Source organism: Eretmochelys imbricata, chromosome 2, assembly GCF_965152235.1.
Source record: "Eretmochelys imbricata isolate rEreImb1 chromosome 2, rEreImb1.hap1, whole genome shotgun sequence".
Classification (NCBI taxonomy): Eukaryota; Metazoa; Chordata; order Testudines; family Cheloniidae; genus Eretmochelys; species Eretmochelys imbricata.
Genome location: NC_135573.1, coordinates 237,068,338 through 237,093,514, shown reverse-complemented (window position 1 = coordinate 237,093,514; position 25,177 = coordinate 237,068,338). Strand labels below are relative to the sequence as shown.

The following is a 25,177-nucleotide window of genomic DNA, read 5'->3' as shown; positions in this document are numbered from 1 at the left end:
AAACCTATGAGGAAATATTGAAAAAACTAGGTTTATTTATTTTGGAGAAAGGAAAACTGAAGGGGACCATGATAACAATGTTTATGTATGTAAAATGTTATAATAACGAGGGTCATAAATTGTCCTCCTTATCCACTAAGGACAGAACAAAAAGCAATGATCTTAAACTGCAGCAAGGGAGATTTAGGTTAGACATTAGGAAAAGCTTCCGAACTGTTAGGGTAGTTAAACACCGGAAAAAGTTACCTAGGAAGATTGTGGCATCTCTGTAAGTGGAGGTTTTTAAGAACAGATTAGACAAACACCTGTCAAGGATGGTCTCTAGATAAAACTTAGTCCTGCCTCAGTGCAGGGGACTGGACTAGATGACCTGTCAAGGTTTTTTCCAGTTCTGTATTTCTAATTCTGTGTACTGCTTGAATGTTGTTTTTTATTTAAATGATTTTAATAGATTTAAGTAAGTTTAGGCCTTAATATAGGTTGTCATAATTTTAAATTCAAATAAATTTATTTAAAAAAATTTTAAACAAAAGAATTCAATTTAAATAAAATCAATTTTTAATTTTTTTAAAACATTTTTTTTTATCCATGCTGCTTTCGTTGTTTTCAAAAGATGCATAAGGTAACCTTTACTATGTTTATATACAGTACTACTAGGTGGTGACCGTTTGCAAATGTAAGAAATAAAATTCATACAGATGAACTAAAGGTGACAAGGCAATCCATCTGTGTTTAGTATTTAAAGTTCTACAGTTATACAGGGCCATTACTAGCATATTACAGATAAGTCTGTCTTTGTAACAATTTACCTAAGTTTATCCCTAACTCTTGTAGAAATAATTTAAAATACCTATCTAGGCATTTCTGTCATGTTCACCATCATAATATCATCATGAATTTCCCTTTTCAGCATCCTTAAGAGGTAGGGAAGTATTAATATTCTTATTTCACAGGTGGAGAAATAGTAAATGATTTGCCCAAGGTCATGCAAAAAAATCTGTAGCAGAGTTGGGAATGGAACTCAAATTCCCTGTGTCCCATTGCAGTGTCTTAAAGGATGACGTAAAATGGGGGAAACTGGCATAAAGAAGCTATTAAAGGATTTTTAAACATTTTTTTTACTGATTGATTTTTACATTAGAAATTCAGATTTTTTCCTGTCCTGAAGGACTGAGATGATGGGAGATTTGATGATATCCCAATAGTTGAGTGTGATATCTGAACAAATAAAGGGAGCAGGATTTTAATCAGATTGTGCAAAACTTTTATAACATACTCAATTTCTAATTCATATTTTGGATAAAGGATATCTTTGTTAAAGTTTCAACATCCTGACCTTTCAGATGGGGCATGAGAACTCATAATAGATATGCTGTGAGACATCTAGCAGATCCTCCAGCAAAACCAGGGAAAACCAGAGGTATGATAGTCCCAATATTTTGAAGGTAAAGAACAAATGAGGGATAGGGAGAGGTGAGAGTTTATTTAATTTTGCATATTTTCAGGATTTCATTATTAGAACAAAAAGGGAAGTTTAAAAAACAACCAGCATAATCTTAAATTTTTCAAATGTTTTGTGGGTCACCTTTAACCACAAAACCATCCATCCTCTGTAGATCTCGGAACTGTGTTTTGTGGCAAAATGTATATGCTAGCAAACTTTTAGTATAGTGGGAAGAATTCATTTCTGTTTGTGTGAAAAGATAGTACAGGAGAATTTTCAGGTATTTTAAAAGTAGCTTTGGTATACTTAGGTTTGGGGTTTTTTAGATTACAGCTCAGGAAAATAGTTAACCTTGTTGTTTTTCTGTGTCTTTAACATTATTTTTAGAGTCTGAATGCAGTTTACTATGTCTGTGACATTAAATCAGCAAAATATCGGTGTGCTATGATTGACTTCACTTTAGAACTGAACCAGTCACCAGAGACATTACTGTGTACCAAGTTGTATTACATTACCAATACAATAGCAGTGCTTTTACAGTAGAAATCTTTTTAAACTAAAATAACTTTTCAAAAAAGAAAAGGAGTACTTGTGGCACTTTAGAGACTAACAAATTTATTACAGCATAAGCTTTCGTGAGCTACAGCTCACTTCGTCGGATGCATACAGTAAAAAATGTAGTGGGGAGATCTTATATACATAGAGAACATGAAACAAGAGTGATCAGGAAAGGTGAGCTATTACCAGTAGGAGAGTGTGGTGTGGGGGGGCGAACCTTTTGTAGTGATAATCAAGGTGGGCCATTTCCAGCGGTTTACAAGAACAGTAGGAAGAGAAATAAACAAGGGGAAATAGTTTTACTCTGTGTAATGACACATCCACTCCCAGTCTTTATTCAAGCCTAAGTTAACTGTATCCAGTTTGCAAATTAATTCCAATTCAGCAGTCTCTCATTGGAATCTGTTTTTGAAGTTTTTTTGTTGAAGAATTGCCACTTTTAGGGCTGTAATCGAGTGACCAAAGAGATTGAAGTGTTCTCTGACTGGTTTTTGAATGTTATAATTCTTGATGTCTGATTTGTGTCCATTTATTCTTTTGCGTAGAGACTGTCCAGTTTAGCCAGTGACCTAAAAGTGGCATATTTTGTGTATGTATTGGTAATTTCTCTAGTACAGTCAAATAATGAAATTAGCATGGCACTGTGGCCATCCAGTTCCTAAAACCACAGAAGATAGGGTACAACTGTAAAAATCTATTTAAAAGAATTAATCTTAATGAGAAATTTATAAAGTAACGATAAAAGGTGGAATAATTACCTTTCATACCCAGGTTTAGTGGAGCCAGGCTGCAGCTGTGATACTGTCATATTATTCTGCTATTGATGCTCATGGAGTTGTACCAATTTAAAAATCTTTTAAAAACCACACGAAACTTCCATCAGCTGCAGTTAAGCACTATGGGCACAACACTATACATAAAATTTTAGGTCAGTTAGGATTACAAAAATATAATAGGTTATAATTGAAAATATGTTTAATAGGAAATGTCATCCTAACTTAGCAAATTTCATTATACAGTATGTGTGAAATGGAGCTACAGTACCCATGTTTGATCATGTTGTGAGATTTATCTAATGGTGTGTTTTTATTTTCAATTAGGGCTGTCAGTTAATTGCAGTTAACTCAGCGATTAACTCAAAAAAATTAATCGCTGTTTTAATTGTACTATTAAACAATAATAGAATACCAATTTACATTATTATAAATATTTTTGGATATTTTTCTATATTTTTAAATATATTGATTTTATTTACAGCACAGAATACAAAGTTTACAGTGCTCACTTTATATTATTTTTATTACAAATATTTGCACCGTAATAAAGATAAGAAATCATATTTTTGAATTCACCTCATACAAGTAGTGTAGTGCAATCTCTTTACTGTGAAAGTGCACAAGTGCAGTGCACAAATGTAGAATTATTTTTGTTACATAACTGCACTCAAAAATAAAATAATGTAAAACTTTAGAGCCTACAAGTCCACTCAGTCCTACTTCTTGTTCAGCCAATCGCTAAGACATACAAGTTTGTGTACGTTTATGGGGTCGTGCATGTAATTACCCACCCTGTAATGTACTTCACAATAAAGAGATTGCACTACAGTACTTGTATAAGGTTAATTGAAAAATCTATTTCTTTCGTTTATTTTTTTACAGTGCAAATATTTGTAATAAAAATAATATAAAATAAGCACTGTACGCTTTGTATTCTGTGTTGTAATTGAAATTAATATATTTGAAAATGTAGAAAACATCAAAAATATTTAAATAAATGGTATTCTATTCTTGTTTAACAGTACAATTAAAAATTGTGATTAATCACAATTATTTTTTTAATTGTTGAGAGCCCTATTTTCAATGTATTTGGGAGAGATCATGTAACGCGGATGGACCTCGGTCATCGGCAGGCAGGATCGAACCTGGGACCTCTGAAGCTTAGGGTGTGAGCCAAAAGCCACATCGCTATTAGCTAAGGCTGTAGCAGACTCATCAATCTCTAGCTGAACTAGGTGCCACTAGAGGGGACGCAGCATGACACCAAGCAGGCTTCCCCTAGCTGAGGAAGCGCTTCCCGAGCTTCAGAGACTTCCCCGTTGATATCCTGGATGAGCACCCACTTGTAATGCTGACAGATCCCAGTCATCAGCAGGTGGGATCAAACCTGTGACCTTTGAAGCTTAGTGTGTGAGCCTCTACTGCATGAGCTAAAAGCCACATAGCTGTTAACTAAGGCTGTGGCAGACTTATCAATCTCTAGATGGGCTCAGTGCTTTGAGAGGGGTCAGACCCCCACACCAAGCAGGCATGGGTTACGTTTGCATACGCTATTTTTAAACTTCCAGTTATGATAGAGCAGCATTGAGCCAAGGTCATAACATTGTTTGAAGGCAATGATTTTATTAACTCTTATGCCCCTGTGCCCTGCTGCCACAATATATATTATTTTAAGTGTCTACATCCCATGACAATTCAACTGGGATGCGTCAGAGATGGTATATGACTCAGGACTGAATGTATGTTTTCCTTATATCTGTTAATTTATGCAGCATTCAAGAAGTTAATTGTGTTATCAGTTTATTGTAATTATTATAGAGCTTGTTTCGATTGACTTCAAAAAATTGCTTTTCCCCCTAAATCAAAAATAGTAAAATTAATCATTTCATTTATTGGGAATATCATATTTTAAGTTGAAATGACTGCTGTATTGTAGTTTAGGACTTTAACAATTTGGAGGTAATTTACATTTTTGTCTGGGAATCTTTTCTGGACCCTAAGGACCTGGTTTCTCAAAAAATGCATTTGAAATTTCGTATCTATTTTGTGTGTGTGCAGCTAATGTGATTGCTCATGGAAATAGCCAGTTTGCAGTTTCTTAATTAGTCATTTCCCCCTCCCCACTTTTCCCTGCCTGGAAATGAATCTTTTCTGGACTTTTCAGATATTAAATTGCTTAGTTTAAAAAAAATCTTGTTGTTGCAGCTGGTTTTAGGAGAAGCTTTCGTCTTAGCAGAAAAGATAGAAAGACAAATAAATCCATGTATGAATGCAAGAAGAGTGATCAGTATGATACAGCAGATGTCCCAACGTATGAAGAAGTTGCACCATATCGACGACAGCCTAATGAGAAATACAGGCTTGTAGTTTTGGTTGGTAAGTTTTTTTTAATGTCTAAATCAGGAATCTAGAGTAAATATTAGTGCAATAATCTTACAGAAGTTTAAAATTTAACTTTTCTGTCTCTCAAACTGCAAATTTTAATGATCTAGAATATTATGTTGCTGCGTTTGCTCATAATTTCTCATCTTTTTTTTGGTGGTTTGAGTTTTGGAAAACTGCAAGTGAAGAGCTATTTGTGCATCATATAGTATGAGAAATACTGTCAACCCACTAATCAAAATATACAGATAAGCTGTAATGTAACCTTGATCTTTTTGTTCTTTAAAATTGTGCTAAAGTCCTGAAACTAAATCTTATTTAGCAATGAAGACTCCTTATGTGGCTGCAACTTTACCAACAGAATATAGCTTGCAAAGAAATTTCCTGAGCATCTAGTTCTTTGTGTGAAGAACTGGACTCCAACAAGGAATGCCTCTGTGCTCAATGTAAGGGACCCTCTCACTATCTTACCACTCATATCTCATGTCCCACTTGCTCCCTGTCTAGGCTTAGGATAAGCTATGACCACAACATGCCTTATTACCACAGAGTTCCAGAATACATCAGTTAAGTGTCTTGGCCATTCATCCCCAGTATTCTGAACAAGGCTTTCACTGGACTATTGGTCAGAAATATGTCCAAATCTATCTCAAACAAATGAACCAGGGTGTCCAGAAACATTTCTGGGCACCCGTGTGCAATTAGGTGTCACCACTCCACCGGAATGCTGGATCCTCTTTATCTCCCAAGGCTGTAAACTTGTCCTCCTGGAAACGAGAAGAAACAATTTCATTGTCAATGTCTGGGATATCGTAAAACAGGGGCTTATTGTTAAGTGCGTTAACCTGCACTAGTTGCCTGATCCTTAGGGATTTGCTAGACTGTCTATTGGTAAGCTGTCATACCAGAATAGGACCCATTTGTTTCAGAAGTTCTCTTTTCCACATTGGACCTATTCTGATCACCAGAAAGAAAGGTTAGTTATTCACTTGTTTCAAAAATTGCTCCCAGATAATTGTATTTCACTTCTGATAAACAAGTAAAAAGATTTGGCCTTCTGGCACCTGAAATTGTTACAGCCAAGTGCACACAATTCTCAGGCTAGGACAGTGACTTGACTTGTGAAATTCAGATGATCTGATCAGTTATTGCAGCTGTTGCAGGGCTAACTTCTATATCTCATGGACGAGTTGAACTAGTGAGTTGGATTTCTTGACCAGAGAGCTGGCCTCTGTGTTCAGTTCAGTACCGAAGAGTTGCACAGCTTTTTTGCTAGTGCCTGGAATGCTCCCAAGATGTGCTTTTGCCCAACCCTGTTTTCTAGCAAATTAAAAAAAAAAAAAAAATCATGGTTGTGAGTAGAAAAGTCTCCAGTATCACTTTCCACTCCAAAAAGGGTCTGAATCTCACAAATGTCAAACTTTATGTGGAGCAGCAGTCTTATAAAAAATATTTCTAAAAAAGAAAAGTCCAATGATTCAAAAACAGTAAGGAGAATGAAAGGAGGCAGAGCACTGACTTGATGTTGCATTTTGCCAAAAAGGCCTACTTCCTGAAGGCCCCAACTGTAATGACAGTGGAATCAAAGGAGTGGCAGTCTTGAGTATAATCCAGGATCAATATAATCACTGACAGAGCCCGGCATACAAGCACTAGTGAACCTGCTAGTGTTCACCAGGGGCCTTCTTCAGAATCAACCCCGAAGAGAATGTACACACCTAAGATTATCTTTACCCAGGCAAACAGTGCAATCAGGACTTGTCCTTATTTAAAATTTATTGTATTCACCAATCATTCAGAAATGTGTTGAGATCTTCAAACCTCAAATTGTTACAACATGTACATCTGCAAATGGAAAAATGTGCTGTTAGATTATTTTTCTATTTTGTAAAAACCTCAAGGTTCTGAGGGTTTTAAGCCTCAACTCCCAGAAAGATTTGATTTTCATAGAGGACAAAACTTTGCAGAAACCTTGTGTCTACAATATAAAGGATCGGGCAATACTCAGCAAAAAACCCAATCCTGAAAATCTCACGCATGGGATTAGTTCCATTGATGTCAGCTGGTGGTTTTTATATTTCTTTATAGAACCATACACTCGCTGAATGTATGGGACTACCCACTTGAGTGATGGTTGCAGTAACGGACCTATATATTATAGCTATCCTGATTTCAATAAAGTATTTTTTGGATTTAGATAACCCTCTGACTATGGCAAACAAAGTACATTGAGTTTTGGATATTGGCAAAAAATATAACAATGCAGCACTACAAACATTAAGCAGAATTATTTAACATTTTTTTGCGATGGTTCTGGAAAAGTCCTTCTCCAAGCGTGATGTAAAAGTGAAAAGTTAATTGTATTTTTGCCATTTAGCCATTTTGTTCAGTTGCAGTTCCAGTTAAATTCCTTACCTTACATGGAAGTCTGAGGGTACATTTTTAATCAGCTGGCAGTGCAGACAGATATTAATGGTTAAGGCACTAGAGCTGGAAAAATGTATGGCTGTGCTAAAACACTGAGCTCTACATAAGTGTTCTTGAAGAGAAGTGAGGTGATCTGAGGAGATTAGGGATTTTCAAGACTTTGTAGGGTGCTGGTGTCTGCTGCTGCAGTATGACTCCTCCAAGGAGCAGTAGCCATCTTTAGGCTGCCCCTGGTTGTTATAACTTCATCAGAGTGCATGGGTGGGAGGAAGGTTCTGGACCCATTTCTCTGCTAACTCCCCTGGATGCTCATATACTGACACTCATGTACTGAGCATCTTAATTTTACCTTCTTAACTGGCCTGCCTAATTCCCAGACCAGATAGGCCCTCAGTCCATGGCATAATGAAATCCTCAGGCACTCCTGCAGGCCCAAGTCCCATCTATTGGGAAGGTTTGATGTCCTTTCCCAGGAATTAGGCATCTCTTCCTGGGATTTAAGGATGGAAACTCACCACTGCCGTCCAGTGATTTTAATACTGTCCTGGGAGGCTAATCTGTTCCTTTGGCCAGGCCATCACTGAAATTACCAATTCTGTGAAAAAGCAAGAAACAAAAATGGAATCTGATTAAACTCACCCTGGTCTTCTTAAGAAAAGTCCACAAAACCCACACAAAACTAATGTGTCTGTAATCAAGATAAAGAAAGCACATAAAAGTACAAAGGAACAAAGCTATACCCTGTATTACAATAAATAAGTAAATTGAGGGGAGGGTGGATGAGAGGTGGAGCAGTGCAGGGCCTGCTCTTTTCTTCTGTGGGCTGATGGGTGCCTCAACAGCCAACTCTGGTGACTGATATAAGTATCAGGATTGTCCAGGTGCAGACATTTTACTAGGAAGGAGCTGCAAACAGGTACCAAGATGTGGCCTTGGATCTGGTTTAGACCTACCTCATAATCTGGCACTAGCAGTGTTTTTATAAAAGTTTCTTAAGGGTATGTAATTAAAATGCATTGCTTCAGTCTCTTTTTAGAAACTGTATTGCATAAATCCAATTTAAAATAGAATGATATGTTAACTTACTATTTTCAAAGGTAACCAGAGCATCGGTTTCACTACTTTTTGTTTCTTTTGCGGTAGCATATAGGTTGATGCTTCATTAGTAGAGTTTTCTCTACTATTAAAGCAGCAGAGCAGATGAAATATGACCCTCTGTCAGGGACTGTTATGAACTGTTGAGTGGCTGTGTTTTTATAAAAATCATGTCCAAGGGAGCATTAAATTTAGTTTTTAATTAACAGTTTTGTCACCCTCCAGCACTAAAATTCAGTCATCTACTAGTGTAATCACTGTAAGATTGTGGGCTATATACAACAAGTAATAACATCAAGTTGACTTTACACTTACACCAACAGAAAGTGCAGTGCAAAAGTGTGATAAGTAGACTTTTTATAACGAATTACATATGTTTGATTTGAGGAATACCTAGAGATTTCATTTGATTTTTGTTGTCATAAATCAAATGAAAGTGTGCTTTCTCAGTAGCAAAAGCAGTTCAGAAATTTATTGTAGACTTCAGTAATTCTGATGTTGTTCTCTGGATATTAGGAGCAGTTTAAGTCTGGCCAATACCATAAAAATGTCTTGGGTGAAATGTGGAAAAATAGCACGGTTAAGTAATACAGGTATAGTAGAAGCAAACACATTTTAAAGACTTTGTGTGAGCCAGTAGGAGCATTCTGTGTAACATGTCAAATATAATTTTGATATATGCCAGGGAACACAAGGAAAAATAATTAAATTAAAGCAGTAATTGGTCAGGGCAGAAAATATCCAGTATGTTGCACTATGACTGGAAGCATAATTTACAGTTGGAAGCTGTTTAAAAAAAGAAAAAAACTGCCAATTGGAGATTTCAACTGACTTGATCTAACATTATTCTAGTTTACAAAATGCAAGTTGTAGGCATGATAGCTTTTATTCCTATTATGTGTTCTCCTAAAACATAAGTATTTTAAAATGAGTTCAATTATACTGGTTAGTCAGCGTGTTGAGCTCTTTCTCCATTGATTTCATATCTGCTTCCTACAAGTGTTTACCCATGAGCGAAGTTCTACACATCTTTGCGGTTAAAAACACTGGCCCTTTTCTTGTGTGTGTCCAGAAGGATGGAAGGTGACTAAATTACTTTTTCAATCTTTTTTAGAAGTTATGGGCAGGACCACAATTCAGGAAAACTTCCCTAATCAGGGAAGTACTTAAAACATACTTTCCTGAATGGGAGACTATACTGAATACTTCAGAGAATCAAACTTTGTTATAGCAAGGACCACATCTTAATAGAAACGTCAATGGAAAATGATCCATGTCAATTTTCGAGATCTCCTCTCCTTCTTTTTGTGATCATGTAATGTCCCAATGGCAACTATAGCAATTGATATATGGAATAGTAATATAGGAAAATGTTTACTGTACTTTTATTTGACATAAATGTGATGTATCAACTGGAAATGAGAATAACCATGTGATCAGCCAGTCCACTATGGACCACCACCAAACGATCCATCTATCACCAGCAATTCTCAGCCCACTGCTCATAAGCTACTCTACCTACACCTCATTGATTCCTTCCCTTCCCTCCCCTCCCCTCCCCTCCCCTTCCCTTTTTAATAAGAATTCTGAATATATCTTATTAACAGTAGGATAAGCATCAGTCAGCCCTACAGTTGAGATGCTGGCAACTATTGTAATCTATAATATTTTTTACAGTGGAAATTGACTTACATTAATGGGAAAACACTTCAGTCCAGTTAAATGAGGCTTCTGCTTCAGTAAGTGTTTGGGCAAGACCAATACAGATGTCATGGTCTCTACATGCCAGTGTGGAAGTGCCAGGTCAGGCCCAGCCTGTCCCCAGCTAAACCTGCGACAGGGCTTCTTAAGTGGATGCTGCTTTTTCTTGGCTCCTGCTAGTGGTGGTGCTGGGATGGCTTGGGGCTAAGTTGTCACTGTTTCCCTGATAGTATGCTGGGGCCATCATCAGAATAAAGAGGAACCTGAAATGCAAGCAAAGGAGCATGGAATGGAAAGGCTTCTGTATTGGTCTGCTCTTCAGCAGATCATCAGAAAGCAGACACCATGTTTGTACTCCTCATGCCTGACCTCTGTGGAGCCACCGGGAGAGATAAAGATGGTTGCTGATGGGTCTGTCCCCATGAGGGAGAGTGGCTCCTAGCTCTCTCCACTTACCCTGAAGATCAGAAAAGTGTAGCAGTCTGTTTTAATGCCCACCACCCACATTTGGGTCTTTGGTTCGTCTTCATTCCTGTAGAAGCCCAGTAAAGCTTCTGTAGGAACACCATTAGCTTGCCCTTCCCCCCTGTCCCTCTCAGCCCAACTGTTTCACTTCAACCAGCTGGAGGGGAAGAGAATGATCCAGGAGCAGCAGCCTCCATTTAAGTCACCCTGCCTCAGGGAGGCCAGGGTAATGTGGTGGTACTGTCTGATTTGCATAGAATGTGACATTTGCATTGTCCCTGGTATTGCCCCTGCAGCACCAGTTTGACCTCTCTCATTCATACTTCATTGAACGGCAAATCTAGAAATGCCCTCTCGTTGCTAGTTGTAGTTACTGAAGCACAAATTAGTGAGGTTCTACCTTAATATCTCTTATCTCGTGAGATCTAAAAATGTTACACTTGACAAACATAAACAGCCATAGCAATTTAGCAACCAACTGTACAACAAAGATGGTAAAGTGAAAGTTTAGCTTTTGAAGCAAATCTCTGTTTCTGAAGATTGTCGTGGGAATTTAGCAGTCTAAGCAGTGAAGACAGCACCCTAGTTTTTACTGAAAAACACCTTTCCTCCTTACCTCCCAAACAAATATGTTGCATGTAGCTCAACATCTCTGCTTGGGAAGAATGAAGGGCTGAGTTGACCTTGCTGGGTTTTGAGCCTGGGTAGGCTTAGTCCAAAGTTTTGCCCACAGTGGGTTAAAACATTATTTCTATTTTTCTTCAAACACGTGTGCCTGGTATGAGTCTTAGAACATAAGAACGACAATACTGGGTCAGACGAAAGATCCATCTAGCCCAGTATCCTGTCTTGTCAACAATGGCCAGTGCCAGGTGGCCCAGAGGGAATGAACAGACAGGTAATCATCAAGTGATCCATCCCGTCTCCCATTCCCAGGTTCTGGCAAACAGAGGCTAGGGACACCATCCCTGCCCATCCTGGCTAATATACATTTATGGACTTATCCTCCATGAATTGATCTAGTTCTTTTTTGAACCCTGTTATAAGTTCTAATAATTTGTGGCTCAATCCTGCAAATGCCTATGTCAATGGGTATGTCTACACTTTGAGCTGGGGGTTTAATTTCCAAATTGAAGAGATATACCTGTGCTAGTTCTGAATCAAGCTAGTGTGCTAAAAATAGTGTGTGGTCATGGCAATGCAAGCAGTGAGAGAGGCTAGCCACCCCGAGAGCACTAGGAACATACTCGGGTTGGCTAGCCCATAATGCTGCTCCCATTGCTGCAGCTACACTGTATTTTTAGCTCACTGCTTGACCAGAGCTAGTGCAGGTATGTCTCCTTGAACAGGGAATTACCTCATCAACTCAAAGTGTAGACATACCCAGTGAGATACAGTCATAAGGACTAGGCATAGCAGTAGGTGTGTACTAGATTGGACCTTTAAGTAGAATGATTCAAAATGGGTCAGTAATTGACATGAATATTCTCATTTTTTTCTTAAAATTGTTGTCAATAAATAGAATGGATGATCATTCAGTTTTAGAAAAGTTCATTTGATTGATTGCACCAAAGCAAAAATTTCTTGGAATAAACATTACTAGCATTCCACTCAAGAACCTGTTTTTTTTTAAATCCTGATGCTTCACTCCCTTCCTGCTGGGTTTAAATTATTTATTCCCAAGTATATAATTTTTAGAAGCATGCCTCTTTCTTTTCATTTTAACACAACCAAGAACATTCAGAGTAGAATTGTGCATTTTACTCAGGAAATATAGTATAATAAAAATAAGAATAGACAGTATACTCATAATTGCCTTTGCCAATTAGGTATCCGTTCTCTGTGTGTGTCTCTGTTACAGTTACAAATGGTAGCAATTGCACAAAGAAAAAAATAACTCTGGAAATTCTGAAAAGTAGCCACTGAAACAGAAGAATCTACAGCTTTCATAGCTGTATTTTATAGCGACACAGAAAATGGTGGGTGGGGATGAGAGACAGCTAGTAGTTGGTTTTTTGGTCTGGAAACAGATTGCTCTATGTTTCCTGAGCATCTGTCACACAGTAAGTGAAACCTGAGTTCTTATATATAAATAGAACTAAAAGCATACCATTGATTTGACAGTATGTAGGCTGAGGAAATAACATTTGTGTATAAGGAAGATGTCTTGCTTAAAAAAAAAAGTATAAAACAGATTTTTCTACTTCAGTTCTTACTGATCCTTTCAGTCTGCTACACTAATCAATCTGACATGCATACAGAATTTTAATTACCTTTCCTATAAAACCTTACTTGCTTAAGTAAGTATAATACTAATAATTGTAGACAAAATTTAGAAAATACGTAATGCTATTAGCACCATGACACATTACATTTTTTGACAGACATGCACCAGTAGATGCTGTTGTACATCACATTAAATAAACATTTATATATAAACTGATAGATTAATTTGCAGGCAGGTCAGAGATGGGACTTGAAATGTAGTTGTGTGTTTAACTTATGTAAACATATAAAAAGTTGTAAATGCAATAACACTAAGTTTTTACAGAGAGACCATGGTTTTGGAGTGGTAGAAAGCGTATGGTCTTCATCTTTGTGTCTTGCTACACACGAGAGGTGGGTAATCAGTCATTCTTGATAATTATTACTAGAAGGTTCTAGAGCTTCATTCTCAACTCCAAGTACTTAATCTTATTAGCAGACTATGGATGGAAACCCAGAAAGGGCTCCAAGTTCCATTAAAATATGTATCAGGTTGTTACTTCATTTTTTTTTACTTTATAAAATGTTCCGAATTATAAAAGCTCAGAGCACATATACAACTTCTGCTATAATGTCAAGATCCTTCCCCAAACTCACAAATATCACCTTCATTTTCTGTGGGTTAAACTTCAGTTAATTCTCTCTCCTCCAAGTCTGAATCTTGATCACACACTGAGAAAGCACTGCCACTCCACCATCTGGATCTGATGAAAACAGAGCTGTAGATCATCCATATCCTAATGATACTACAATCCAGATCTCCCCCAAAGGTGTCTTGCACAAATTGGATAGGATGAGTGACAGAATGGAACCCTCCATTATCGATCTCTTGGAGCGAATGAGGGATTACCCAAAACCACCCTTTAAGACCTCAGAGAGAGAAAAAAACCAAAACCAGTTGAAACCACGATCCCAGATAGGATCCATAGGCAGATCAACAAAATTTTGTATATAATACTATTGAAAGTTGCTGAGAGACCTAAAAGAACCACTATGGCATCTCTCCTTCATTTTGTAGGAGATCAGTGGGATCACTATCTCCATGCCAAAAGCCAGAGACTCCCAACATCAGAGTTGGCTTGACTCTACTTCTTCATTAACATTTCCCAAGGAGAGAAAGGTTAAAGATAGTGATATCTGGCAATTAAATTTTCTGAAATTTGTCTAAATACATCCTAGAAGAGGCTGTATCCATGGGCAACTCCAAAAGGCTCAGATTACCTGTTCTTCTGTTGGGTAGTCTCACATTGACCAGTTATAATACCTGAACGCAAGAGAGAATTTCTCTTTGAAAACTGTAATTTATCTTCCAGGTCCTGTGGGTGTAGGGTTGAATGAACTTAAACGAAAATTGTTGATCAGCGATACCCAGCATTATGGTGTAACAGTGCCGCGTAAGTAGAAATTCATTTTGTGAGGTCCTCATGCTGTATCAGGTTTTTTTATTCTTATGTTAACCTAAGGTCAACATTGTCAAACATGGATGCATAAACCCATATTTAGGCACCTAAATTAGTGTCATAAATTTTAAACATCTACATCTGCTGCATCTATGTTTTGAATAAACGTTGATGAAACCCACTAGAAAATTTTGGCCCAGATTCTGGTGCAGTGCATTTTTCAGTATAAATTTGATGTCAACAATGATTTTTAGTAAATGAAACTCCCATTTAAAAGCTCCTTAGGAATTGGCATTGTAGTGGTGAAATGTATTCCAGTGGCACTCCAGTTTGGGGGAGCAAAATCTTACAGGGACAATGGGAGAATTCACACCACACAGACCTGATTGTTTCTTGCATATATTCAGAGATTGGTGCGTGGTGATATACAATGGAGAGTTTCCCCAGATTATTAGCTCCCAGAATGGGAAAGTTTTTCTTGTAGAGCAGCATATTATCTCTGCTCTGATATAACTGTTAGATAATCATAGGCAATATGACAGATAAAGAGTGATGGTAGAAGCAGTTCTGACCTGTAAATATGTCATTCAAATACCTAATATTTTGGCAATATAAAATGCATCAAGTCTTACAAACCTGAAACCTGTTGGGATGATTGCCACTATTGGAATGTTAAAATCAGTGGTTATAACCTCTTTAGGAAGGATCAAATGGGCAAAAGGGGAAGTAGAGTGGCACTCTGTCAAAAATGGCATTACCTGTTTCCAAGTCACTGAGAAATTGGAAAAAATGATCTTCAGTGCATCTGGATCCATGTCCTAACAGTTAATGTATAAGATGAGGTATTGGTGTCTGCTACAGACCATCAAATCACACTAGAGAACAGGATGATTGCCTCCTTACACACCTATCTATAATGTGTAGGGGAAAATAGTTGTGTAATAAGAGGGGACTTCAATTTGAGTGACATATGCTGGAGGTCTCATGCTGCCAGTACTAAAACATCCTTGTAATTTCTAAACATTATAGATGACAATTTCCTAACTCAATTATGGCCGCCAACATGGGGATTTTATATTAGACCTTGTCTTAACAGATGAAGAGGAACTCATCACAGAACTAAAAATTAATGATAGTTTTGGTAGAAGTGATTATGTCTTTATCACATTTACAAATGTATATACATGGTGCTTAAATAGGGACAGCTTCACAAAGCTGAAAACAATTATGAGCCAAATCAGCTGGCAGGAAGAATTTAATCAAAAAATGTGAATGATGACTGGGAATAATTTAAGAACACCTTGCTAGATTCCCAAAAAGCCACAATCAAGGAAGAAGGCCTGTACTGGTTTAAAAAATGACCTGATTTAGAGGGGAAGTGAAGACAACTTTGTATGTGTAATAAAACAAACGGTAAAAAGGGGAAGTTGATCAATAATATAAATCAGAAGACAAGAATTGTAGAAAATTGACAAAGGGATACAAGGAGAAATCTTTAGCCAGCAGAGTTAAAGACAATAAGAAAGAGATTTTTAAATATATTAGGAACAAAAAGAATCCTGACAATGATGTTGGTCCATTACTAGATGGAAATGGTAGAATTATCAATAATAATGCCAAAAAGGCAGGACTGTTCAATAAATATTTCTCTTTTTTATTTGGGGGAAAATAACAGATAATATGGTGATAACACTCTTTCCATTTCATTAGTATCCCTAGAAGATATTAAACAGAAGCTACTAAAGTTAGACATTTTTAAATTTGCACGTCTGGATAACTTGCATACAAGAATTTTAAAAGAGCTGATGGAGGGGCTTGCTGGACCGCTAATGTTGATTTTTCAATAAGTCTTAGAGTGCTGGAGAAGATCCAGAAGACTGGAGGAAAACTAATGTGCCAGTTTTTTAAAAGGGTAAATAGGATGATTTTAAAAGGGTAAATAAGGTAATTGTAGGCCTGTTGCCTGACATTGATCGCAGGCAAGATGATGGAGTGGCCGATACAGAACTTGATTAATAACAAACTAAAGGAGGGCAAAGTAATAAATGCAAATCAGCATGGGTTTATGAAAAATAGATCCTGTCAAACTAAGTTGATATCTTTCTGTGATGAGGTTACAAGTTTTGGTTAATAAAGGTAATATTGTTGATGCAATATTCTTTGACTGCTCTAGGCGTTTGACTTGGTACTGCATGACATTTTTATTAAAAACCTAAACCAATATAAAAATAATATAGCACACATTAAATGGATTTAAAACGGCTACTTGTTAGGTCTCAAAATGTAATTGTAAGTGAGGAATCATCATCGAGTGGGTGTTTTTCCAGTGGGGTCCTACAGTCATGGCCCTATGCTATTTAACATTTTTATCAATGACCTGAAAGGAAACATAAAATGATCACTGATAAAGTCTCTGGATGACACAGAAATTGAAGGAGTGGTAAATAATGAAGAGGACAGGTCTCTGATTTAGACCAATTTGTGTCACTTGGTAAACTGAGTGCAAGCAAACAATATGCGTTTTAATATGGCTAACTGATAAATGGCCTAGTGGATAGGGGGGAAGCAGTAGAAGTTATATGTCTTGATTTTCATAAGGCTTTTGACACAGGATCACATGACAGTCTCATAAACAAATGAAGGAAATGCAATCTCAATGAAATTACTACAAAGTGTGTGGACAGCTGGTTGAAAGACTGTTCTCAGAGTAGTTATCAATGGTTCGCTGTTAAACTGGGAGTGCACATCTAGTGGGGTCCTGCAGGAGTCAATCCTGGGTCCATTTGCAGGTGACACCAAGCTGGGAGAGGTTGCAAGTGCTTTGGAGGACAGGTTTCAGATTCAAAATGACCTTGACAAATGGGAGAATTGGTCTCGATTCAACAAGATGAAATTCAATAAATATAATGCTATGTACTTCACTTAGGAAGGAAGGAAAAATCAAATGCAGACCTACAAAATGGGGAATAACTAACAAGGATCTGGGGATTATAGTGGATCTCAAATCGAATGGGAATCAACAATGTGTTGCAGTTGTGAAAACAGATAATATTCTGGGTTGTATTAATGGAAGTGTTGTATGTGAGACACAGAGGTAATTGTCCCACTATATTTGGTACTGTTGAGATCTTCGCTGGAGTACTGTGTCCAGTTCTGGGTGCCACACAGTCTGAAAGGTGTACAAATTGGAGAGTGTCCAGAGGAGAGCAACAAAAATGATAAAAGATTTAGAAAACCTGATCTTTAGGAAATGTATGTATGTTTGTTTTTTAAAAAGATCATATTTAGTCTTGAGAAAAGAAGACTGAGGGAACCTGATAAGTCTTCAAATATGTTCATTTAATATGTCATAAAGAGGATGGTGATCAATTGTTCTTCATGTCCACTGAAGGTAGAACAAGAAGTCATGTGCTTAATTTGCAGCAAGGGAGATTTAGATTAGATATTAGGAAAAACTTTCAAACTGTAAGGGTAATTGAGCTTTGGAATAGGCTTCCAAGGGAGGTTATGGAATCCCCATCACACAGTTTAGACAAACACATGTCAGGGATATGGTCTGGGTTTACGAAGTCCTGCCTCAGACTGGGGGCTGCACTTGGTGATTCTGAGGTCCCTTCAAACACTACATTACTATGATTTTATGAAATGTAAATGTATACATCTAGAACAAAGAATGTAGGCCATACTTATTGTAGGAAGCAGTGACTGAAAAAGATTTGGTGGTCAAGGTGGATAATCAGCTGAACATGAGCTCCCAGTGTGATATTATGGCCAAAAGAGTCAATGTGATCCTGGGAGGCATAAATGGGAATCTCAAGTAGGGGTAGAGAGGTTATTTTACCTTTATATTGGGTACTGGTGTGACTGCTGATGGAATACTATGTACAGTGTTTCAGAGTAACAGCCGTGTTAGTCTGTATTCGCAAAAAGAAAAGGAGGACTTGTGGCACCTTAGAGACTAACCAATTTATTTGAGCATAAGCTTTCGTGAGCTACAGCTCACTTCATCGGATGCATACTGTGGAAAATACAGAAGATGTTCTTATACATACACACCATGAAAAAATGGGTGTTTACCACTACAAAAGGTTTTCTCTCCCCCCACCCCACTCTCCTGCTGGTAATAGCTTATCTAAAGTGATCACTCTCCTTACAATGTGTATGATAATCAAGTTGGGCCATTTCCAGCACAAATCCAGGTTTTCTCCCCACCCCACCCCCCCCACAAACCCACTCTCCTGTTAGTAATAGCTTATCTAAAGTGCTCACTCTCCTTACAATATGTATGATAATCAAGGTGGGCCATTTCCAGCACAAATCCAGGGTTTAACAAGAACGTCTGAGGAACGGGGGAGGGGGGGGGTGTAGGTAGGAAAAAACAGGGGGAAATAGGTTACCTTGCATAATGACTTAGCCACTCCCAGTCTCTATTCAAGCCTAAGTTAATTGTATCCAATTTGCAAATGACTTCCAATTCAACAGTCTCTTGCTGGAGTCTGGTTTTGAAGTTTTTCTGTTGTAATATCGCAACTTTCATGTCTGTAACCGCATGACCAGAGAGATTGAAGTGTTCTCCTACTGGTTTATGAATGTTATAATTCTTGACATCTGATTTGTGTGGACACAAATCAGATGTCAAGAATTATAACATTCATATATATATATGAATATTCATATAACATTCATATATATATATATATATATATATATATATATATATATATATATATATATATATAAAACAGAAAGTTAAAGGGTGACTTGATTACAGTCTATTAGTATCTACATGGGGAACAGATATTTAATAATGGGCTCTTCAGTCTAACAGAGAAAGATATAATATGATCCATAACAACATAAGAATGGCCGTACTGGGTCAGACCAAAGGTCCATCTAGCCCAGTATCCTCTCTTCTGACAGTGGTCAATACCAGGTGCCCCAGGGGGAATGAACAGAACAGGTAATCATCAAGTGATCCATCCTCTGTCGCCCATTCCCAGCTTCTGGCAAACAGAGATTAGGAACACCATCCCTGGCTAATAGTCATTGATGGACCTATCCTCCATGAACTTATCTAGTTCTCTTTTGAAACCTGTTATAATCTTGGCCTTCACAACATCCTCTGGCAAGGAGTTCCACAGGTTGACTCTGCGTTGTGTGAAAAAATACTTCCTTTTGTTTGTTTTAAACCTGCTGCCTATTAATTTCATTTGGTGACCCCCTAGTTCTTGTGTTACGAGAAAGAGTAAATAACACTTCCTTATTTGCTTTCTCCACACCAGCCATGATTTTATAGACCTCAATCGTATTTCCCCCCCCTTAGTCGTCTCTTTTCCAAGCTGAAAAGTCCCAGTCTTATCTCTCCTCATATGGAAGCCATTCCATACCCTTAATCATTTTTGTTGCCCTTTTCTGAACCTTTTCTAATTCCAGTATGTCTTTTTTGAGATGGGGCGATTGCATCTGCACGCAGTATTCAAGATGTGAGCATACCATGGATTTATATAGCAGCAATATGATATTTTCTGTCTTATTGTCTATCCCTTTCCTAATGATTCCCAACATTCTGTTCGCTTTTTTGACTGCCTCTGCAAATTGAGTGGATGTTTTCAGAGAACTATCCACAATGACTCCAAGATCTCCTTCTTGAATGGTAACAGCTAATTTATACCTCCATCATTTTATATGTATAATTGGGATTATGTTTTCCAGTGTGCATTACTTTGTATTTATCAACACTGAATTTCATCTGTCATTTTATTGCCCAATCACTCAGTTTTGTGATGGCTGGAAGTTGAAGCTAGACAAATACAAATGGGAATTCAGGTGTAAATTTTTAACAGTGAGCGTAATTAACTACTGGAACAACTTACCAAGAGTCGTGGTGGATTCTCTATTACTGACCATTTTAAAATCAAGATTGGATTTAAAAAAAATAATGCTGTTGGAATTATTTTGGGGAAGTTCTATGGCCTGTGTTATACAGGAAGCCAGACCAGATGATCACAGTGGAATGTGATCTGGCCTTGGAATCTGTGGATGAATTGAAGTGTTGATTTTTTTCAAATCTGATCAACTAATGTAATTTATAAATGCTGGATTAATATTAACACCATCAATGCAATGCTATGTTATGCTCATGGAACAGTTCATAAGATTGGCGGGGGGGGGGGAGGGGATGGGCGGACATGGTATTTACCATAAAATAATGCATTTTAATAAAGTGGGTTTAACCTGAAGCAAATGCTCTCCAGCAACCACACAACAAAAACACTAACCCAGCCAAAATGCCAACTCTGTCCACATATTTATTCAAGTGACACCATCATAGGACCTAATCACATGAGCCACACCATCAGGGGCTCGTTCACTTGCACATCTTCCAATGTGATATATGCCATCATGTGCCAGCAATGCCCCTCTGCCATGTACATTGGCCAAACTGGACAGTCTCTGCGCAAAAGAATAAATGGACACAAATCTGACATCAGGAATCATAACATTCAAAAACCAGTATGAGAACACTTCAACCACTGAGGCCATTCAGTAAAAGATTTAAGGGTGGCAATTTTGCAACAGAAAAGCTTCAAAAACAGACTCCAACGAGAAACTGCTGAGCTTGAATTAATATGCAAACTAGATACCATTAACTTGGGTTTGAGTAGAGACTGGGAGTGGCTGGGTCATTACACATATTGAATCTATTTCCCTAAGTTAAGTATCCTCACACCTTCTTGTCAACTGTCTAAATGGGCCATCTTGATGATCACTACAAAAGTTTTTTTCTCCTGCTGATAATAGTTCATCTTAACTAATTAGCCTCTCACGGTTTGTATGGCAACTTCCAACTTACCTGTATGTGTATATATATATGTCTTCTTACTATATAGTCTGTTCTATGCATCCGATGAAGTGAGCTGTAGCCCACAAAAGCTTATGCTCTAATAAATTTGTTAGTCTCTTAAGGTGCCACACGTACTCCTGTTCTTTTTTCAGATACTCAACTGATTGATGAACATGCAATCATCTACACAAGATTTTTCTCCCCACAAAATTGATATTTTTCATGAAGCAACTTTGTGTCTCCAAAGTTTTGCTTTTCAATTGCTCATCAAAACTTGAGGGAAGGGGGTCACTTTCAAGTGAAACTTAGTGATTGCAAAATTTCAAGTGGAAGTGGGACCATCTTTGAAATGTGTTTTTTTTTATGTTCGCCAAAGAAGAAGAATATGACAAAAATACTTTGTATGTGTGTGTCTTTGTCTATATATCCGTGAGTTGGTGATATAGCGTACATGACAGCATGTTACAAAGGTTTTACAGGTATGAGTTTGGAATGGTCACATTAGTCATAAGTGAGTGAGTTACACTGGTAATAAAAACCTTTATACCACACCATTAAGCATTTTGTCTCATTTATACCTAATTTTATAGAAAAACTATTACTTGATGCTTGAGAGGAAGTAAAAATTGAATTAAAAACTCATAAGCCACCTAGTCTATTGTGCAAGGCTGTAGATGGGGAGAAAGAGGAATTCCTTTCTGGCCACCAGAGGCAATCAATCAGCTCCTAAAATATGAAACATAATTTTCCATTGTATTACTATCATACCTTACATACTGTAGCTGCAAATGTTGTTAATGATCATAACATTATTTGGCTCTCTGATAAATCCAGTCACTAAACATCATTTGCCTTGATAGTCCCCTGTGCCAATGAATTCCACAAATTCCTTTTATGATGAATTGTGGCAGAGGGAACGGGTTTGTTCTAAATTGCTGCTCATTTAATTTTTCAACAGCCTCTTTGTTCCCCCTTTAGTTAACTTTTCCATTAGTAAATAAAATTGATAATCTGTTATTTATGTCCAATCAGGTTTTCTTGTACTTGCCTTAGGCTCAATCCTGTGACATGCTGAGTGCATCCTTCAAGATGCTGAGCACACTCAACTCCTTTAGAAACCTGTATAAGATAAGAGCAATCTGCACCGCACAGGATTGGGCCCTTTATATTTTTCCTGAAACTGGTTTGTTTTTTAAAAAAAGCTTTTTGTGTGTGTTTTTATTTATTTATTTATTTATTTTTATGAAACCACAGACACAACTAGAGCAAGAAGAGGCCAAGAAAGTGATGGTGTCGAGTACATTTTCATTTCCAAGCACTTGTTTGAGACAGATGTACAGAATAACAAGTATGTTGAAACTAACTAGAGCCATAGTCAAACAATGGTTTAATTGTGAAGTTTTTGTAGTTTGTTTTTATGTAGTAATTTAAAATGGGTATAGTCTGCATTGATTTTAAAACATGTTAAAGTATAATGTCTAAACAGTCAGCACTGCAATTTCTGCAGATTGTTGAAACAAAATAAAAGTAATGTGAACAGAACGTAATCAGTTTTAAACCACCTAATACTTTAAATGCCTGTCCAATGAGCTAAACATAGAGAGATTTTTTTTTTTGGGGGGGGGGGGTTTGAAGGTGGAGGCCCCTTTTAAATTGGCATTATTTGTCTTACTAATTGTTCATTGCAGCATCAGGAAAGGGGCCCTGTCAGTGCTGTATTTCAAATGTGTGTTTCAGTTAATGGTTTTGTATAGTTATATTCCCTTCCAGTACAGTCATTTCCTGTTCAAAAGAACAGGAATCTGGAGAACTAGAAAGAAGCTCCTCCCCTCAAGCACTTCAAAAATTAAAATAAAATAAAGACAATGGTAGCATCATGCTCTCCAGCAACCTGTAAAATATTTTAAGTTTAAATCCTGCCCTAAGTATTTCAGAGGGCAAAGTATAGTAGACACAAAGCTGTAGGTTTGATTGAAACTTCAAAATGTGCTTTGCTTTTTCTCAAATTGTATTTATATTTTTATAGCACATAACCAGCCGCCTTGGTTCTATTAGTGCCATAACTGCTCCACCTATTCAGAGACAGAGAATTCAGATATACTGTAGCATGCAATGAAATTTCAGTAGTTTCTATTGTTTAGCTTATCCACTTTTTTTATTGCATTACATTAGTTCTGAAAAAGAGGTGATGGAAAACATTAGTGTGCTGTTGGACTATAGTACTTTTGCTCTTTAACTGTAATATAAGCAAGTGTTACTGATTTGAAAATGGTAAAATAGAAGGGGTTTTTTTAGGTTGACATGAAGAAGTACCTGGCAGCACTTCATTTTATAAAACATGGTAAAAATCACATGTGGAGTAAAAATATTTCTGCTCATGAATTAAATCTTATTAACCAAATTGGTAATTATTTGCTAAAGAAAAGGGAATGATTCTGATTTTTTTTTCACTTTCTACCACAGGTTTATTGAATATGGTGAATATAAAAACAACTACTACGGTACAAGCATAGACTCTGTTCGCTCTGTTCTAACTAAAAACAAAGTTTGTTTGTTGGATGTGCAGCCTCATGTAAGTAAGCACCTCTCTTGGCATGTTGTAATTTACTGCATTCCATGTTAGGATTCCGGAAGAAGACTGTTAATAGAGCATTCTGTTTTATTCCATGTTCAATTTATATTCCATACAATATCTGGGTATACTTATTGGACAGAGCATTCCTAAAGGGAGATTTCAACACAGATTGGATGGTATTTAATGCAAAAACTAACTGCACTGAAAGCTTACGCTAACATGAAGATTTAATTACTCACAGAATGTTCCAACATTTGTATTCAGTGTTCTACTGCTCTGGGTTAGAATTTGTCTGAAAAACTCGATATTTAAATGCAAAATATTCTTGAGAAAGAGCCCAGTCCTGCAGCCCTTACTCACATGAGTAATCCTTTGATTTCAACAAGACTGTTCATGTAAAGGGTTTTAGGACAGGCCATAATGTGGAGAATACATTAAATATACAGTATGCTGAATAACAGGTAAATAGAGCAGTATTCTGTAGAGGGAAGGGGCTGCGGTCATCATTTGTTTCTATTTTGTGTGCATGTTGTTCTTCCTATTAACCCCTATCCCCACTATTCATTATTGCCTGGGTGCAACTTTAACTTGTGCATTTGACCATTTAAATAAAGTTTGAATGAAATAAATGTATAAAAATATGATTTGAAATAAATTGTTCAGAACAGATTTTTCCATTTCTTTTGTGTTCACCTTTGACTTGTTTGAGTATTGTTCAAATATCCTGTAGTGCAGCACAAAATTCAGGAGCCAGAAAAATGATTTTCGATGTTAAATGGAAACAGTTGAAGTCTTCCACTTTTCCTGACTTACCCAGTGCACAAGTGCCTGCATGATGAAGCACTCAAGCTGTTGGTTTAAAGAGGGTTCTGTAGGTAATTGGACATGATTATTCCCTGTCTAAATAGCATTTACTGTAAATGTTCAGTGGCATCAATGGCAAAAGTTTATTCACATTAATCAAAATATTATGTCATGTTCCTTATTAGAAAATTGGCGAAAAGAGGCTTTCTGTAGGAAAAGGGAATGGCACAGATGTATGCTGGTTGAATAATGGCTTTAGGAAACTGATGTCACAGACTCAAAAACCTTGATCAATAGTAGTTTTTATGGGTAACAGCAAAAAGTGTGCAATTTTGGGTTTACTTGCTGAATTGTTGCTATGTGTACAACATTGCACTTACTGTGAAAACTGCATTAGCTAATAACAATTTTTAAATGATCAAAAGGAAATTTTGATCTAGT

The 25,177-nt window shown here is 37.1% G+C and overlaps 1 protein-coding gene across 1 annotated transcript in view; it reads left to right on the top strand.

Annotated features, from left to right (window-relative positions):
- MPP7 (MAGUK p55 scaffold protein 7) overlaps nucleotides 1-25,177 on the top strand; it is a 424,011-nt gene that overhangs the window by 386,930 nt on the left and 11,904 nt on the right. Inside the window, exons 13-16 of the mRNA XM_077808266.1 lie at nucleotides 4,984-5,154; nucleotides 14,427-14,507; nucleotides 22,612-22,705; nucleotides 23,821-23,929. Of these exons, the coding sequence (XP_077664392.1) occupies nucleotides 4,984-5,154; nucleotides 14,427-14,507; nucleotides 22,612-22,705; nucleotides 23,821-23,929 (455 nt within the window). The remainder of the gene's footprint in view (nucleotides 1-4,983; nucleotides 5,155-14,426; nucleotides 14,508-22,611; nucleotides 22,706-23,820; nucleotides 23,930-25,177) is intronic.